The sequence below is a fragment of the Nymphalis io genome, chromosome 27 (genome assembly GCF_905147045.1).
Source record: "Nymphalis io chromosome 27, ilAglIoxx1.1, whole genome shotgun sequence".
NCBI classification, from domain to species: domain Eukaryota; kingdom Metazoa; phylum Arthropoda; class Insecta; order Lepidoptera; family Nymphalidae; genus Nymphalis; species Nymphalis io.
The window spans coordinates 3,584,289-3,604,891 of NC_065914.1; the positions used below are offsets into that span (position 1 = coordinate 3,584,289).

The following is a 20,603-nucleotide window of genomic DNA, read 5'->3' on the forward strand; positions in this document are numbered from 1 at the left end:
CGCCCATTGACATTGGCGATGTAAGAAATATTAATCATTCCTTACATCGTCAATTCGCCACCAACCTTGGGAACTAAGATGTTATGTCCCTTCTGCCTGTAATTACTCTGGCTCACTCACTCTTCAAACCGGAACACAACACTACCAAGTACTGCTGTTTTGCGGCAGAAGAAGAAAAACCCAGACGAGCATGCACAGAGCCCTACCACCAGTAAATATATAATAATAAGTGTTATCAATTTTAATAGGTATTTTTAAGTTAATTTTAAACATGGTCTTACAAAATTTACACAGTTAAAAATTTGATTACAAAATTTAATAAAAGAAAAAAAAATAGCAACAAGTCGTCATTCATTATTGCGATATAATTCGTTTTCCTAAAATACTCACAGAAAGTCAGTGGATTTCTTTTGCCACTAACTGTATAAATAATTGGCTGTTGGTTTCCTGCTATATATCTGTCGTGTGTCTCCAACGCTGCAGTTATCATTGTATTGGTGACGATATCCACGGGTACAAAGTCGATTTTTATGTTATCAGCCAATAAAGTCCGTATAACGCCTAGTCCAAGTCCAAGTATTATCTGAAAAATAGTTATTTTTTTTATGTCGTAGGTAGACGAACGGGCAAATAGGTCACCTTATGAAAAGTGGTCACCAACGCCCATAGACATTGGCGATATTAACCATTCCTTACATCGCCAATGCGCCACCAACCTTGGGACCAAGATGTTATGATATTATGTCCCGTGTGAATAGACTGGCTCACTCACCATTCACACTGAAACGCAACAATACTAAGTCGATATTTAGCGGTAGAATATCTGATGAGTGGGTGGTACCTACCCAGACGGGCTTACACAAAGTCCTACCACCTAGTAAAATTAAATAAGTAGAATAATGATAGAACTTCTAGGCATATATTTTTGGGCTTCGCAGGGCAGATGTGATCGTTATCACTAATAGGCTTTCATGGGTGGAGGAGGCAAATTGGGGAAATCCATCGTTAATAAAACTTATTCTCAGAATTGGTAAAAAAGATTGGTCTTAAATATTTTGAGGAAAAATTGAAGTTGAGATAAAATATCAGCAACCGACTATTATCTAGAAAATCGATGTGGACATAAGTTAAGCGTATTGATCAGAAATGGGTGCAATCTAGCGGCGTGTTATAACAATGTATAATATAGGAACTTTCTCAATAAAATTACAATAAATTAAATTAAATTTTATTAAATGGCAAGACAACTTGCCGGTGAGGAACAGTCCGGGTTATGGGGCAACTCCGAGGCCGGTACCCAGACTGGCCTAGGCCAGTCAGGAGGAACCAGCTCTCTCTCTCAATGAAAAATACATGTACATGCAATTTTTAAGTGACCATTAAAACGGTGTCGAAGTCTATTAATTTCAACAAGATGCACCAACATCTATTTATATAGATTTGTTTTTGGCACATCAGATCTAATCTAATATAAGCTTTAATTATAAGACTGTTAGTATATATAAACGGTGGCTGCTCACCCCGCTTGGTCCATACGCATTTTTAACGTCAACCCATCCAAGCTTTGGTTCCCTGTACGCAGATACCACTGGAAGAAAAAGGCATGTTTTTGTTAGGAATATTTGGTTAGTAAAATATTAAATAATTAATTGTCTGTGATAAATGAAGAGTTAGTATATAAACATATTTGGCAGTACGCTAGTTGTTTGTGTTAGTAGAGTCTATGCCGATTGCCTGATTGCATATATGAGGTAAAATATGAGCAAATAACTAAGAATTAAGTCATATTTTACCAAATTAATTATGTTAATTAAAATTCTCTGCTTTTGCGTATTAGAAAACCACAAAACAATAAAACAAATTCCGTATGATTCATGATGTACAGATGTACGTTTTAACTTGAAAACTAGTATATACGACTAAATTGAGTGTATATACGGATATTCTTTAACCTCTTACAAGGAATGTATCGTATTTCCTATCGGATAATACAGGATAACTAATGAAACAGAAGCTTCAAACGCTGATCAAATAATTTAATCAAATCCCAGTAATATGTGGAATGCAACAAGCTTTGGTAAATAACGTTGTTGTTAAGTTCGTTATCAGTAATTATAAAGGCTAAAGATAACAGAAAGCAATCGCTGAACTATTTGAATAAACATTCGGAAATATATATTGTGATGATAATTACGAAATATGCTTCTTATCCACTATGAGTATTTCGTTTACTATATTCCAATGCCAGGAGTATAAAAATTTAGATTTATATACTTCATGCGATTTGATAATTGTTCTACTATATTATGTACTGTAATCAGTTATTTATTAATATATTTTTATGTATAAAACAACACGATTTTAGGGAACTGTTTATATCTATTTTAATTCGAAAGTTCTGATAACAACGCTTATATTCAAAACGTCATTTATCCATAATGAATACCGCAGATAATCTTAGATCTTGGCCAATGATATCAAATGATCAATTCATGGTCAATGTTTATTTTAACTCCTGCCATTGGAATGGACTTGAGCGTGGCCACATGTCTATGGTACAGAGCCGACCGCCGTGTAACGGCACGCTGCCGCGCCGGAAGACGGAGATATTAACACATGCGAACTAAGCAACAGCAATAAATTGCGGTGCACCGTACACGGCACCGCGTTGCGGCACGACGCCGCGCCGTACTGTAGACATGGGGCCACGCCCTTAAGGTAGTTTCTGCAATTCTTTTGTTGTGATTACTTGGCTTTCTTATTGTTACGCATATTTTACCGATTGCTGGTCGAACGATGCAAATAGGCAAGCCTTCTCCCATGACTCTGACGAGCTCTTCAGCGACTGCTTTTGTGATTGCATAACTATTTGGCCATTGATCCATAAATCTTAAAAGTGAAAATAAAAATGTAAATAGTTGTTCTATTATTTATGAAACATCAAAACAAACCTTTAATTGGAAGGTCATGCCCAACTTATAATATAAACGCGTTTTAATTTAACCGAGCTGAAGCTAGTCATTTACGATCAATAGAAAATGGGACACAGTATTTTTGATACATATGACCACAGTAAATAGCAATTTTGTGCGATCATATACTCACGGTTCGATCATGGCATCAAGTTTATCGTCACCCACACTTTTAGCGAGTTGTATCATTGTTTCAGGAGGTATTGGACTCTGGTAGAAATCATCTTTAACATCTCCTTTAATACGATCCTTTGTGGCGTGGGAGTACGCTGTAGAAACGTGGACAACCGATCTAGGAGCATAGGTAATAATTAAATAAATATGGGAATTAAATAATTGCAATGCAAAAAATAAAACATGTATTTACATTACAATTATTTACATTTGGTACATAAATAAAATGCGTATATTCAAATAAAAAATAGCTACTGTAGAAATAATGACGGCGTGGTAGCAAAAATAACGGGGCATTTGCTCGTTGAATCGCAATTTTAATCCTCTCGCATGTGCTATATAAATGTGCTATTATTTAAAATCTTTAGCGCACAAACGTTCGTCCATTCATTATTTGTTCATGTTATAAACATATTTAATTTCAGCCATAAAACCAATAATAACGACAATAAATGATAAGTCATTTACATGACCTGATGGTAGGGCTTTGTACAGGCCCGTCTGGGTGGAGTAGTACTCCCCCACTCACTTATCAGATATTCTGCCACTAAGCAGCAATACTTAGTATTGTGGGGTACAGAGACCCCTAGCCCCGGCGGTGGCCACTTACGGCGGGAGGAGAAGTTGTTAATAGCGCCAACGTTTTCTCACGCTCCCGCTCCGCGGCCTCCTTCTGCGACATGACATATTCGCAGAAAGAGACCATCTCCTTCCAGCACCTCTCGCTACCGATCATGACGTTTATCACGCTCGTCAGCGAGAGGTCTCCACCTACAATGGCCGCCAGGGAATGGTGCAGAGGCCCTCATGTAGCACACTCAATCAGGGTGTGACGCGCTGTGTCCGAAGGCGGGCCGCTCTCGTAGCAGGAGGGTGTCACCTCCCGCCTCGCTATCCGGTGCAGGTAGCTACCGAAGCAATGCGTGTATGGTAAGTATCTACGTCACCCTGAATGTGAGTATGCCGTGATTCCATTCCACCCAGCGACTCAAGTGTGAAAATTATAGAGTAGATAATAATATAAAAATATTATATTAAATACTAACTTTAAATGCTTGCAAGCCTTAGCTAATTTTAGAATCTCTCTGGTCCCTTTAATGTTGGTGAAAGTCGCTATTTTAAGAGATTCGCGAAAATTTACGGACGCTGCAACGTGAAAAATTATGTTGACCTGAAATAATAATAAAAAAATAAACAGTTATTAATCTACAATTGACACAGACATACCAATAAAAGTGATTAAGATTTTAAAGTGGAATCCATTTTTACAGACAGGAACGTTGTCACATAACACTATGGAATGTCTTTAAAATAATATATATTGTTTCAGTTGGCACATTTCTGCACAACACGTTGCTATTAATATCGTGCTAGCCGGTAAAGAAAACCATCTGAGGAAACCTACGTGTGTCAGAGCTACATGTGTACCAACCCTGGAGTAGTGTGGTAGAGTAAGGTCCTAACCATTTCCTCAAAACGAAGATACCTTAGCCTATTAGTTAGATTTTTTACCATGGTCCATGGAATTCACGTTATTGGCTGACTGATAGAGAACCTTAGTAAAATCGCTCGTTACCTCATCACTCAGCCTCGCCCAGGTCTTATCATCAATACCCAGGTTATCTTCGCTAGAATCACCTTCTACAATCTCGAGTTTGTTAACAAAGTTTGGCTGTTCCTTAAGTAGTTCTTCGAAAAGCTAAAATGAAAACATTTTACGTAATAAATACTATTGTCTTCTGCGTCGTTAGTCAAGTGGCTAGCTTGAATAGCAGAGTTTTATTAGTCTCTGTGTCTAGTCTCTTAATAGTCTATATTCGTATTTATTAATAAAAATAAAACTATTTACGGCCGCACATAATAAGGATCACTATAATAAAATTAAAACTAAAATTAAATTAATGGGCTCAGTGTGCTACTAAAACCTTTACAGCAAGCAGAGGCTCTCTGATTATCTGTGTTTCTGTTTCTCTTGCATGTGTGTGTATGTGTGTCTAAATTACACAAACTCCAAAAGACATGCTTCAAATTTTCCGCAGCATGTTGCTTTTAAGCAATGCTGATCTGAGATTATACTAACACTAGTTTTTTCCCACTGCTTCGCCTCGTGAGACGGTGAGGGGGTGTGTTAGCAATAGCAGGCTATTCCAAATTATAACCAAATCCGTCAAGCTGATTTTGTCCGTAATTGAATAACAAACATACAAACTTTAACATTTATAATATCTATTCATATTCGCATCGCAACATACCGGATCATCCAAAACAGCTTTAAGTCTTTCTTGGACAGCTTTCCCCTTCTTTACTCGGAGCAACATGTAGACTTTTCTAACATTAGATGATCTAATGAAAAAAATAATTGCTCTCAGGATAAGGGCAAACTTTGCAAACATTACATATTGTATAAAGTTGACGAATGAATGGCATTTATTTTATTGCCAAGCAACAGAGGCAGGGATCCTGTTCTAAAACCGTCATTGCCCCACAAATAAGTTACTATATATATGTACTGTACTATGCAGGTTGACTGCCTCGTTGGTCTACTGGCTAGATATAAGACCGCTGACCTGGAGGTCCTTTGTTCAATCGGGCCAACTTGACCTGGGATTTTTATTGGTAAAAAATTATTTGGTTTTTCTGTTAGAAAATTTTCAGTCCGCAGCCCGGGGTTATGAAGTGTGTACACGCCCGTACCTCGGAAACCTCTTTCTGAACGACTAGCGCCTGAACTCTTTCCGGTTATGTCGGATAGCCTTCCCATCGGATTATGAGAGCTAGAGATAGAGAGTGCACCTATGTTTGCGCACACACTTGTGCACTATAATATCTCCTGCGCAGTTAGCTAATCTCTCTTTAGGCTGTTGTGGCCGAAATCGATCTGGAGGACCTTACTATGCAGTACCATTAAAACAAATAGAATTATTCAAAAAAAGAAATTAAAACTCTAAATACCTAAAGATTTTCTCGATCATGTGTTTGCCAACAAATCCTGACCCGCCAGTAACAAAGACCACAGCGTTGTCGTAAAACTTTTGGACTGAAGAGTCTCCGCTTGAAATTGCCTTCTTAATTGCGTCATTCGTTGCTCGCGCTTCTTCTTGAATAGCTTCGATGATCCTCATCTTGTCTAAAACAATAATATGACAAAAATATTTATGATATAATAACTAACTGTATAATAACTAGCTGTAAAATTGGCCATGAGAAAAACATTAGTCCCTATTCCGACATACTTGATTTTCTGTCTCTGTGATTTATTTACTGTGACTGCAAACGATACCTTCCCAGGAAATTGTATCCTCTTAAAACTTAAAGTTAAATTTGTGAATTAAAAAAAAGTACTTATTATGAAGTAACTAACTAATTATAAATTTAACAAAACAATGAGAATAAAATATATGAGGCGACGTAATGAAATACCTACCTAACCTATAAACTTTATTTACAAAATTATTTACAAATCGAAAACAAATGCTTAAGTACGAGTGTTTTCAAACTACCTATTAACTACCTGTTGAAATATCACAAAACTATAAAAAGGTACTTAAAACTGTCTATGATCTAATCACGATATTTTTCATAAGAATTAATGCCATGTTGCAAAAACAAGTGCACAAAGTGTAGAAGATGTTGCCGTTCTCATATTGGACTATAAAGCCTCAACCGCAGACATGGTCCCTGATATTCCATTGATTCAACTTAAATGGTCCGCGACACCGTGTATGGTTACAAAATTATTTCGCGGTTTTTTTCTCGAAATGAGTCCAAAGGAAAAGTCAAGTCTATAGGGTCCCTGCAGGTTGTTGAAGTCGGTTCCAACATAACGTTTCTTTTAATCAATATTTAGCCAAATACAGAATAATGGATATCATTCTTACCTTTCCAACGACGTCGCACTTGATTCTCGAAATTAGAAAGCGAGAGACGTTAACAATAAACCGAATTTATTTTTTGCCCCCTTTTATATCGATATAGTTAAAGGCAAGTTTAAGTTTAATTATGAAAACAATGTTCCGTCACATTTGAAATAGCAAAACACAATACAATGTTATATATATATATTATCGTCTAGGTAGGAGAATGCTTTCACAACAGACATAGATTGTTAGGGGCGGAGATATGCTGGGTAGCGAGAGGTGTTGTAAGAGATATATATATATATATATATATATATATAACTTTCCGATATTATTTGTAGTTATTTAGTTTATGTCGACCGAACGATATCGAACTCAATTCTCGAATCTAGATACTGAATGCAAGTGACGTTGATAAATATAGTCTGGCCAGTTTATGATTAACATTTAAGATAATGTTCCGTGTGATTTAATTTTTTTTTATAGTATAGGAAGGCGGACGAGCATATGGGCCACCTGATGGTAAGTGGTCACCAACGGCCATAGACATTGGCGTTGTAAGAAATGTTAACCATCGTTTACATGGCCAATGCACCACCAACCTTGGGAACTAAGATGTTATGTCCCTTGTGCCTGTAATTACACTGGCTAACTACCCCTTCAATTCAAGTACTGCATATTACATACGTATTACAATTTTCTTGAATGTCATTAATTGAAACTGCTTTCTTGCCTCATGTCCACTCTCCACCACCACTCTCTAATCTCTTGTGTGTGCGTTACGCATATATGTATACTCATACTCACTTCGTTCCTAATATATTATTATAATTTAATAAGAAATATATATTAATTTTATGACCCATTTAATGCGTTTGCTTAATTAAAATTCTTTCAAAGACCGTTAATTTCAATGTTTCACATTCGCTAGGCATCTCGGTACAAATTTAAGAATATATTTTCCAGTGTAATCGAAATTCTGATTATCTGGAAGAAAGATGAAGTCTTTAAGATACTCAGCTGGATGTAGGGAGTCCACAAGGGCTTAGAATATGCGTGTCCTAAGGGCGCGACGTCGGGAAGGAGGTAATCTTAATCAGATTAGATTAGTGGAGAGAGAGCTTTATTATAAAATTAAAATTGTAAAATGACGAGTCAAAAGTTGCGACAGTCTCTATGAATAAAGTATATATTTTAAATTTTAACAAATCACAAATCGCGACATAACCTACTTATCGTTTGAGAACCAGAAACAAAATGGTGATTCGGAGATTTGACTTGCGTCTTTTTTTATTTAAGCATTTTTATAGAGATTGATTAAAAGCCTCGTTGGTCTATTTATATATTAATTTTGTAGTCACAAATAAGGCCGCAGACGCGGAGGTCCTGGATTCCCCATAGCCCAGGTCCATATACCCCAGGTCGGGCCAATAAAAAGTTATTGAGTTTTTCTGTCTCTAAGTAGCAGCCCGGAGTCTAGAAGTTTCAAGTGTATATACATTCGCTTGCCCGGAAAGCACGTAAAGCCGTTGGTCCTGCGCTTGAACTCTTTCCGGTCATGTCGTAATGCCATCCCATCGAATTATGAGAGTAAGGGAATAGAAAGTGCACCTGTGTTTGCGCACAAACTTGTGCACTATAATATCTCCTTCGTAGTTGACTAATCTCTTTTGAGATTGGCCGCCGTGGCTGAAATTGTCCGATTGTCTTGCTTATTTAAGTACTCACTTCTTCTTCGATCTTATCAAAGATATTTGGAAAGTTAAATACTTTTTTAATATGACATATTCATAATAAATCCAGTTTTCGCAGATGTACAAAATCTTTCATGTAATAACATGAAAGATTGGGTGTATTGTAATGTATTGGGTTTTTGTTGATTTAAAATCTCACGGAACATTATATTGATATGTAAACTTAAACTTGCCTCGTATTTTACTGATATAAAAGGAAATGAAAAATATATTCGTTTTATTGTTAACGTCAATTGCATTCGTTATTTAGCTTCGAGGATCGAATCCGTAAGGTAAGTTTCTCATTCAGTACCCCGTTTGCCTCAATATTGGTTAGAATTTTTTTTATAAAAGCAAAATCGACTTCAAAATGCCTTTCAGAACTGTAGACTTGATTTAATTTAAATAACTTTAAATAATATTTATCAATTACGTAGAATAAAATAAATTTATCTAAGAAAATAGCCGAGATGGCTTAGTGTTTAGAACGCGTGAATCTTAACCGATGCTCGTGGGTTCAAACCCGGCAAGCACCACTGAATTTTCATGTGCTTAATTTGTGTTTATAATTCATCTCGTGCTTGACGGTGAAAGAAAACATCGTGAGGAGAGCGTTTGCAGCTTGTTTCACCACGCTGCCCTAATTCGGGTTGATATGCCACAGGATACACATGTGGTAGAATTTCATTGAAATAAGATACATACAGGTTTCCTCACGATGTTTTCCTTCACCGCCGAGCACGAGATAAATTATAAAAACAAATTAATCATAAAAAAATTCAGTGATGCTTGGCTGGGTAACCCGATATCAGCGGTTAAAATTCAGGCGTTCTTAACGTCTAACATCTCGGCATCACTCGTTCGATTCCCTTAATTATGCAGTATTTATAAATATTTTCTCATTTTATTGTATAGACAAGATGAGGAGCATCGAAGCTATACAAGAAGAAGCGCGAGCAACGAATGACGCAATTAAGAAGGCAATTTCAAGCGGAGACTCTTCCGTGCAGAAGTTTTACGACAACGTTGTGGTCTTTGTTATTGGTGGGTCAGGATTTATTGGAAAACACATGATCGAGAAAATCCTTAGGTATTTAGAGTTTTGATTTCTTTTTCTTTTCTTTTAAGTATTTCGTCTATTTATTTTAATGGTACTGATTTGATTCAGTAACTCTTCAGTGAGCCAATAACGTTTTTATAACAGTTTCCCAGAAATCGTTCAAATTGCCGGAATTGCTCAATTTAAAATAATCGCTGTGTATAATTATTACTTGATATGACTTTTGTCATATTTATTTATTTCATTAAGACTTCAACGTTATATATTTAGAAATATATTTTCTTATTCAGCATATAAAAATAGTGTTACAAAATCTATACCAATTATAGGCTAAATTAACATTAAAAAAACTACTAATTGACGTAAACGAATATATAATTGAATATTGACATTAACATGAAATAGTAAATAGCAATGTGATCTTAATTTATATAACAAAAGTAAGTAGATTATATTGGTACCTATCATCGTTCATATGTTTGGATATTTTCCATAATAGCCTGTCTCAGTTCAAACGCAACGTTTTGAATTTCATAAATAGTTGCCCTCTTTGAACTGTCTTTCAATCGACCCAATTTTACTTATTATTCACTAACTTATATAGAATTGACATTTTTTTTGTTTTTTTGTTCTTTAAAATTGATTTGTTTTTCTTTTGTTCTCATTTTTTTTTCTCTAAATTAATATGTAAGTTTATATAAATATTCAATCGTAAATTTAATAATAATTTCAAAATATTTTTAATAATTTTAATGATGTTAATGTATTTGTATTTTTATGGACTTGCAATTTTTAACTAAAAACTTTATTTAATGACTATGTATAATGTAATGTTTTTACGAATGATGTGATTACCTATAATTAGTAGAACATTTGTCAAAAAATCTTTTAAACCTCTATTTAAGTGCCTGTCTAATGTATCTATTGTTGGTTGTCCAAAATAAATAAATTTGTTTAACTTACGTGCTAATTATGACAAAGTTATTCGGCAAAAACCTTTCACCCTTCTCACGTAGTATATGGCGTTATATCAAAAACTGTCAAGCCATTTAAGCCTTATTTTTTTATTTAAGGAAGGTTGGGTCCGACTTCACCGGGTCTACTCGACTTTCTCTGTTACGTTTTGTGACTATTAGGACAGACAGACTAGAGTTTATAAACTAACTTATTATTTAAGACATCTAGCACCAACTAACTGATATTTTTGGAAACGTAGCAACGAATTCACCAGTTTGTCAATTTTATATTTATATAATGTCATCATTAGAGGAATGAGACTGAGAGGAATACGGTCCTATTTATTTGTAATTAAAATGTGACGTTTTTATTATTAGATCGTCTGTTACAAAAGTCTACATGTTGCTCGAGTTAAGAAGGGGAAAGCTGTTCAAGAAAGGCTTAAAGCTGGTTTAGAGGATCCGGTATGTTGCAATCTAATTTATAAATTTAACAATATTTTGTTTGTTATTCAATTGTGCTAAAACAGCGAGATGGAATTGGTTAAAATTTATAATAGGGACAGCTTATACCTTGTCTTAGTACATAAGCTAACTAACAGCTATCATAACGCCTCCATCCCTGAAACTTTTTCAGAAGCTACTGTAAGTATGATCTCAGAAATGACAGCTTTTAAGATTAAACAGATACAAATAACAGCTACTATTGATTATTTTAATTGGATGTTATTCCTTTTCATAATCACAGTAATTTATGAATGTATTGAATGCTTCTTTGGTCTCGCGGCTAATTATATGCTTGATCCCTAGGAACTGCTTCTTCGTGTCAATAAAAAGTATTTTTTATATTTATTATGTAAAATATTTTCATTTCAGCTTTTCGAGGAACTTTTTATGGAACAACCGAATTTTGTTAATAAACTCGAGATTGTTGAAGGCGATTCTAGCGAAGATAACCTCGGTATTGATGTGAAGAGTTCGTCGAGGCTGAGTGATGAGGTAACGATGACATTTTTTGTTGAATAAATAAAGAATATTTGGACGGGTACATTTCATGTTAATATTAAGGCTTAACAGCCTGTGAATCTCACACTGTTTATCTAAGGCTCTTAAATCTCCTCTCCTTTTGAGGATAAGGATTGAGGGTTACTGCACCATTGGTTGGTAGAAGCATATGTGGCTTTGACATATGCAGGTTTCCTAAATATTTTTTTCTTTAACGCAGAGTAAGAGGTGAAATGGACCGCGTTGGACAGAAATGTTTCAACCCAACCGTTATAATACAACATTTTTATTTGTTTAATTTTATACTATTATTTCAGGTCAACGTAATATTTCACGTTGCAGAGAGATGCTTAAATTAGCTCAAGTTTGCAAACACTTAAAGTTAGTTAATATTTATACTATTATATACTTTATAATGTTAAACAAAGTAATTGTACTAACCCTTTCAATAAATATTAGAATTAGTGCTTACTTCAAATTATTCATTGAGTCATTTCTCTGGAACATAAATAACAAAATCGAAAATGTACCTAATAAAATTAAAATCACTTTGAATATAATTAATTTCAAAACTGAGGAAGGAGCTTTTAACTACTTCTTTAAAACTTTGTGCTGCAATTATTACATTTTTTTTATTATTACCTATGTTCGTAGATCGGTTGTCCACGTCTCTACAGCGTACTCCCACGCCATAAAGAATCGTATTAAAGGAGATGTTAAAGAGGATTTTTACCAGAGTCCTATACCAACAAACAATGATACAACTCGCTGAATGTGTGGATGATGATAAACTTGATGCCATGATCGAACCGTGAGTACAAGATCGTATAAAATTACTATTTACTGCGTCCAAATGTATCAAAAAGTATTTTCCATCTTCTATTTAGCACTTTCGATAGTCTAACGTCGTTTCGATTTATGTCTGGTTACAATATTTAAGAAACGATTTATTAAATATCAGCGTTAGTCGTTATGCTCATTGCCAATTTGTTAAAGATATAGCTTATAGGATTTCCATGGTGAAATAAAATATATCAATATAATAAGTATTCATATTTTTATTTTTCATTTTTAAGATTTATGGATCAATGGGCAAATAGTTATGCAATCACAAAAGCAGTCGCTGAAGAGCTCGTCAGAGTCATGGGAGAAGGCTTGCCTATTTGTATCTCTCGACCAGCAATCGGTAAAATATGCGTAACAATAAGAAAGCCAAGAAATCACAACAAAATAATTGCAGAAACTACCTTAAGGGCGTGGCCCCATGTCTACAGTACGGCGCGGCGTCGTGCCGCAACGCGGTGCCGTGTACGGTGCACCGCAATTTATTGCTGTTGCTTAGTTCGCATGTGTTAATATCTCCGTCTCCCGGCGCGGCAGCGTGCCGTTACACGGCGGTCGGCTCCGTACCATAGACATGTGGCCACGCTCAAGTCTATTCCAATGGCAGGAATTAAAATAAACTTTGACCTTGAATTGATCATTGGATTTCATTGTGTGAGCAGCCGTAATTACTATAAAATTAATCACACAAGTCCCAGATGCTCGTCCACCTGCCTACATAATAAAAAAAAATTGAGCCAAATCGTATAAAATATAATATCCGCATTACAGGGGAACTCGTGAATATTATGAAAAATGAATCAAGGGCTCTTGTACCTACAAAAGCATTATGGTACTGCGGCACATTTGGTACCCCGTATAAGTTTCTCTACTTAATACTAACATTGATATTACATTACATTCCTGCTGTTATAATTGATGGATGCTGTTTGTTGATTGGACAAAAAGCAAGGTATTGTTAATACGTTTGTAAGACTTTAAACATAGAGCCAAATTGATAAAAAAAAAATCACTTGATCCTTTGTTGTTGATGGTTTCTTGAATGATTTCGGCCACACGGACATTTTGTTGGACTAGCCAACTGAGCAGAACATATTAAAGTAAAGGCATGTGTACGCAAAGTGCCATCGGCTTATGAGTGATAAGCCGATGGGACGGCAAATCCGAACGGAAATCATTCAGACGCAGAGCGAAATTTATATACAGGAGTGTACACACTGCTAACTCCAAACTATTAGAAGTGAAGCGAAGTTCTCGACAGAAAAACCCGAGAAATACTTTTGGAATCTTAAAAGCTAACCACTAGACCAAAAAGGGAGCGATTGCGTCATACAAATTAGGGGAACGATTTTAGATTATGTGTTTTTTTTTTTAATTTTCAGGTTATTTAAGGTACACAATTTGGTGCGATCCCTTTCGTCGGCGTTAGCGTATTTCACAAACAATGAATGGAACTTCCACGACGCGAACACTCTGAGTCTACACAACAAGTTATCGGAAACTGACAAAGTAATATACAATTGTGATATTTCATCTGTAGACATGAAGGAATTAGTTTTAGTTTGGTGTTACGGAGTTATAAAATATATCGTGAAAGAAGACATGGAGAACAGAAGTTACGCCTTATGGAAGCAGTCGGTGTTGAGAATAGTACATTATATAGTACTCCCATTGTACTTGTACGGGTTATTTAAACTGACGTCGGCTGTCATTAAGTTTATATATTTTGTTGTTGTCATGTTTTGTAAGTACTTATTTGTATTATTTTAAATTGGTACTTTGCGATACATGGTCATGTGAAAACTCTGTTTTTATGGCATCCACAGTATTAGGTCTCGATTTTGCAAGACCAAATAAGCGAATAAATCTTATTAATTGATAAAGATTTCAATTGTGATTTGCCACAAGTATGTCCACTGGACCGTAAAATATATGATCGTTAAATATAAAGTAATGTAAGACAAAAACTATTTGTTAGGGATATGTCAACATTTGTCGCCGAGATGGCCCAGTGGTTAGAATCTTAACCGATGATCAAGGGTTGGAACTCAGGCAAGCAGCACTGATTTTCATATGCTTAATTTGTGTTTATAATTCATCTCGCACTTGACAGTGAAGGAAAACGTCGTGAGGAAACCTGCATGTGTCTAATTTCACTGAAATTCTGCCACATGTGTATTTCACCAACCCAATATAATAAATAATATAAAAATAAATAAAACAACATGAATGATAAACATTTAATACATAATATAATAAAACACTATTACATAAGAACGACTACAAATACGTAATTATATAATAACCGAATACAGAGCTACACTATTCTTTAAAAAGACACTACGTACGTCACTCGTGTAGGACACGCTTAATTAAATGTTATAATCATTACCCCTGACAATGTGTATGCAAAACCTAATAAATGACAATGGGTGGAGTCGTTCAACAAGCTTGAAAAAATAAACAAATTTACACATTAATAAAAAAAAAGTTCAACACACACACATATACTTGAGTGCACGCATACATAACCATGGACATCATATTTGTTCCATTTTTTATTTTTATTATTTCTTACTTCTTACTTTATACATTTATTTTTCTTTCATTGTTTCATTCATATAAACGGGAGTGGCGGCCTGGTGTCTTGTAGAACAGCTTATCTATTGCAAGCACCAGTCTTCACGTTTATAATTGATATTTAAATGTTAAATGTCAATTTGTAAACTTTTTGTGAAGAAATAAATAAAATATATATTTTTTTAAATCTATTTTTTATATTTCCCTTTTAACAGGGATAACTTAAATTATTATTATTATAACAGGATGTCGTATACCTGACATTTCACGATATTCTGCGGTGAGTTACGAATTTCTCCATCCAGAATAGCTCTATAAAGATTTATATAATAATAATATCCTGGGACATTTTTCACACACGGTCAACTGATCCCAAATTAAGCAGAACTTGTACTATGGAAACCAGACAACTGATATACTACAGTAACAGCCTGTAAATGTCCCACTGCTGGGCTAAGGCCTCCTCTCCCTTTTTTTTTTTTTTTTGAGGAGAAGGTTTGGAACTTATTCCACCACGCTGCTCCAGTGCGGGTTGGTGGAATACACATGTGGCAGAATTTCAATGAAATTAGGCACATGCAGGTTTCCTCACGATGTTTTCCTTCACCGTAAAGCACGAGATGAATTATAATTACAAATTAAGCACATGAAAAGTCAGTGGTGCTTGCCCGGGCTTGAACCCACGATCATCGGTTAAGATTCACGCGTTCTTACCACTGGGCCATCTCGGCCCATATATGATATACTACAACTTTTGTAAATACATACTTGTATATATAATTACACCCAGACTCAGGACAAACAGACATGTTCATGCGCAAAAATATTTATCCTGGGTGGGAATCGAACCCACAACCTTCGGCGTGAAAGGCAAGCATCCACTCACCACGCCAACCGGATCGTCAGATTTATATGGATTTATTATATACTAGCAGAAGCTGCGGCCTCGCCATCTTGGAATTCAGTTTGTGACGAAAATTCTTCAAAATCTGCATTTCAACTTTCACAATGCCTATTTGAATTATACACACAAAATATTTAAATAGCTTGTAACTCACAAATAGCCTTATTAATTTAAAAAGAGGCAGTTCTTTAAAAATCACATACATAATATAATTTTTTTATGTTATAATCCCAACACTTGTTGACTTCTAGAAGTTAGATTATAGTCCATACATGTATAGTCGATAGTTAAATAAACGAAACAAAAATACTATGACGTCACAGAATATTAATGGTCTATGAAGTCACCATATATTAACCACCAATTTTCATTAAAACTAAACTAAATTTAAATATTTTCCATACATTTAACAAAAACAGAAAAAAAATTTTTGCTTATGATACGATAGCTTCCCTTTCTTTAGCGACGGGTATAATGTTGGCTGGAAATAGAAAAAAAAGCACTTTAATTAAAACTATTACTAGATTAACTTAAGAATTTTACGTCACTATCTTAAAATTGGAGAAAATCGGGTTTAATTTGAACTATTTAAGCCGGGATTTACTTTATCTAGAGAAATAAAAAAAATAAAAATAGTGGGAGTGCCAAGGTACACGAGAGTTGATGTGTAAGCATGCGAGCTCGTGTACCGATCTCACGCACGCATTAACACACTCACAATAACAAATCTTACGCTGACGTCATCTGACGCTCGAACTCTTCACACATATAAACTAAATACACGAAAGGGTCAAACAGGTGTAGCTTTGCATCGGTAAAGCCATTGCTTTATTTATCTGAAAGACTTGTAAGCGAGTGTTTGAAGTAGATATAATTGCCACCGGACGGTAAGTGGTCACCACCGCCATATAGATATTGGCACTGTAAGAAGCAATAACCTTTCTTTAAGTCGCAAATGCGCCGCGTTGGTAACTAAGATGTTATGTCCCTTGTGTACGTAGTTACACTGGCTCACTCATACTTGAACCTGTAACACAATAATAATAAGTATTGATATTTGGTACCCAGACGGGTTTGCACAAAACTGCTAAGTCTAAATCTAGTAAAAATTTTATTTAATTTCATGTGGTTGACATAGGACTTTTTCTAATTCCAGTTGTAATTTTTTATTTAGGGTCCTGTTCTAAAAACGCATACCAATCTCACAAAAAAATACTAACCCTATTCAGACGTGTTATAATATAATGGAGGTTACAAAGTCCTGTATGAACATCAACGAATACCAAATCCAAGTTTCAAAAAAAAAAAATTTTTTTTATCATTGTTCTTCTGACGCTACACTGCCATATATCGCAGTTTCAAACGGTCCTATACTAAGCGGCTCATGGAACACATAATATACTTTCTTATTGATCTTAAGAGAGATTAGCCAACTGCGCGGGACATTTTATAGGACACAAGTGTGTGCACAAACACAGGTGCACTCTCTATTCCCTCACTCTCATAATACGATGGGACGACAATCCGACACGACCGGAAAGAGTTCAGGCGCAGATCCAACGGCTTTACGTGCTTTCCGAGGCACGGGAGTGTACACAATTTCAACTTCTAGACTCCGGGCTGCTACTGAGATTTATCGACATAAAGTCCAGTAACTTTTTTCAGCCTTACCTGGGGTTAGACCTCGGGGTGTGCGGCATATCTAGCCACTATACCAACGAGGCAGTCATTTGGTAGCATATTGCCAATATAACTCAAGAGGTGAATACTTTTTTTTTTTTTTACGCTGGAAAAACGCATTACGCGTTTCCCCCACGGAAACAGTGGGGGGGTAGTGGGGCTTGCCGATGTCCGAGGCGCCGAGAGCGCCCCGAACAACGGAATACCCACTAAAAAACCAGCGGTACCCTTTCCGTCATAACGAGGAGCGCCACGGGATCGCTTGCGCATGCTACCGCGACGCTCTGACGGGTGGCCTGCGTATGCAGGCCGCCATTCTCTATGGGGTTTACCAGGGTACTGAGAACCCCCTAGTCCCAACGACGCCTATTGCGGCGGAGGGAGAAGGTGCGCATAGCGCCTCATTCTTCTCTCCAGTCTTCTTCGGCGGAAGAAGACTGGAGAGAAGAAAGAATGACCTCCTTCTGCGACATTACATTTTCACAGGAGACCATTTCCGACCAACACTCATCGCTTCCGAGCATCGCGTTGATGATGCTCGGCAAGGAGAGGTCTCCGCCGACAACTGCCGCCAGAGAAAGCCTCTGGGGCACCCACGCGACACACTCCGTCAGGGTGTGTTGCGCCGTGTCGGTTGGCGCACCACACTCGTGGCAGGAAGGTGACATTTCCCGCCGTGCTATCTTGTGCAGGTACTTACCGAAGCAGCCGTGTCCGGTAAGTACCTGCGTTAACCTAAACGAGAGCGTGCCTCGTTTTCTTTTGAGCCAGCGATTTAAGTGGGGACGTACCGTCTCCACTGTCGCCAGGCCCGCTGTGGGGGACCTCAGATCTTCCTCCCATCGGGCTATCAGGGCTTGCTGGGCTAGAGCCCTGATCCGCCTAACATCCGCCGACCCTGGACGGTCGCCGCGGTCTCTCGCCTCGGCCCGGAAGCGGTACACCTCTGCGAGTACCTCCGCCTGGAGTTCCCAGGGCGGATCGCCCGCGAGGAGCGTCGCCGCAGTCCAAGACACCGTACGATACCCTCTTATCGCTCTTACCGCTATGACCCTCTGTGGCCTTCGCAGGAGGGCCCGGTTGTGAGCAGTGAGCGCATCGACCCATATCGGGGCACCGTACAGTGCCATCGACCGCACTACGCCAGCATAGAGGCGCCGACATAGCGATCCCGGTCCTCCCACGTTGGGTAGGAGGCGACCCAAGGCGGCAGCTGTGTTGATGAGCTTCGGGCCGAGTTGCACGAAGTGCTGTCTGAAGCTCCATCGCCCGTCCAGGATCAAGCCCAGATACTTCATCTGGGCCTGCACCTTGATCACCGTCCGTCGTGGACGGTGATACTTGCCCCCCGAGGGGGGCCTCTCCGTGGACCGTGGAAGAGGAGAGCCTCCGTTTTGGATATGGAGACTCTCAGGCCCAGCATTTCCATTCGGTCCACGGTCAAAGTTGTTCCAACTTCGGCCAGGCGGGCCGCCTCCCCAAAGCTCCGTCCCATCGCGGTAATGAGGGTGTCGTCCGCGTACCAGAACACCCCCCTACCGGGAAGGACGGGTGCCTTCAGAAGCCAATTAAAACCGACGTTCCACAGAATTGGGCCGAGGACCGACCCCTGTGGAACGCCGCAGCCTACCCGACGCCGGACCAACTTTCCGTCGCCTCCTGCCCATACGACCTCCCTGTCCTGGAGGTACGCCTCCAACAGTCTCCTCAGATAGATCGGCACCCCTTGGTATCGGAGTGCCTCTGTGATCGTCTCGAATATTAAACTGTTGGAGACTGTTAAAGGCGTTTGCAACGTCTAACGACACCGCCAGGACCACTTGCCCCTGGGCCACTGCTTCCGTGGTCCGAGTCTTCAGGGCGTTCAAGGCGTCGATCGTTGAACGGCCCGCCCTGAACCCGAACTGAGCCTCCGAGAGACCCGGACCGGCCTGGTTGAGGTGTTGAACGAGACGAGCTGCAAGAATCTTCTCAAACAATTTGCCCGTCTCGTTCAGCAGCACTATCGGCCTATATGCCGAAGAGGAGCCTGGTGCCCGCCCCTCTTTTGGCAAGAGCACCAACTTCCCTTGCTTCCAAGGCTTCGGAAACTGCCCGCTGCGCAGACATTCGTTGAACTGCTCCCGAAGCCTTGTACCTAGGTATTCCAGGGCATCGCACAGAACATCGTCCGGACCCGGCGCCGTGTTTTTGGTCCTCAAGCGGCCGAGGGCCATCTCCATTTCTCGCATCGCAGACCTCTTTGAGGGCACGGCTAATGCGGCCCGCCAGCTCTTCCACGCTGGCACCCTCCCTCCGTCCCGCGGAACCCCACCGTTGCACAATGGCGGCCTCCTTGACTAGCTCGCGGTCTAACTGGCCAAGAGACCACCTCGGCAAAGTGGTCGGCACCCTCTGGAGTTCCGCCAGCCTGCGAGTGGTAGAGATCTCGAATCGGATGTAACGGTGGTCCGACAGAGTCTCCACCTCTTCCTCTACCCTCCATTCCGACACTCTGCGTGCTACGACAGGTGTGGCGAAGGAGACGTCCACCACGGACCCCTCGTTATGGCGCACGCAGGTGTGAGCCTGCCCCTTGTTCAGTAGGGATAGGCCGGAGAGTAGTGCCCACACTTGGACAGCCCTTCCTCGCAGGTTCGTGGCGGGGTTGCCCCAGGCGCGTGACTTCGCGTTTAAGTCGCCGAGAACCAGAATAGGTTTCATCGACTGTCTGGCCACCGCAGCTCTGAGCGATCCAAGATATGTCTCGAACTCTACCAAGCTGCGGTTAGGGGAGAAGTACGTTCCCACAACTACGTACTCTCCCCACTCCGCCACTACGTAGCCCGAGCCCCTCTCA

At 38.7% G+C, this 20,603-nt stretch overlaps 1 protein-coding gene across 1 annotated transcript in view; it reads right to left on the reverse strand.

The window, feature by feature from the left end:
- The window catches only part of LOC126778742 (fatty acyl-CoA reductase wat-like), an 89,152-nt gene extending 83,688 nt beyond the window's left edge, over positions 1-5,464 (reverse strand). Inside the window, exons 1-7 of the mRNA XM_050502365.1 lie at positions 5,399-5,464; positions 4,723-4,845; positions 4,193-4,317; positions 3,106-3,264; positions 2,780-2,889; positions 1,521-1,588; positions 391-583 (exon numbers count right to left, since the gene is read on the reverse strand). Of these exons, the coding sequence (XP_050358322.1) occupies positions 391-583; positions 1,521-1,588; positions 2,780-2,889; positions 3,106-3,264; positions 4,193-4,317; positions 4,723-4,845; positions 5,399-5,464 (844 nt within the window). The remainder of the gene's footprint in view (positions 1-390; positions 584-1,520; positions 1,589-2,779; positions 2,890-3,105; positions 3,265-4,192; positions 4,318-4,722; positions 4,846-5,398) is intronic.
- Positions 5,465-20,603: the final 15,139 nt, after the last annotated feature.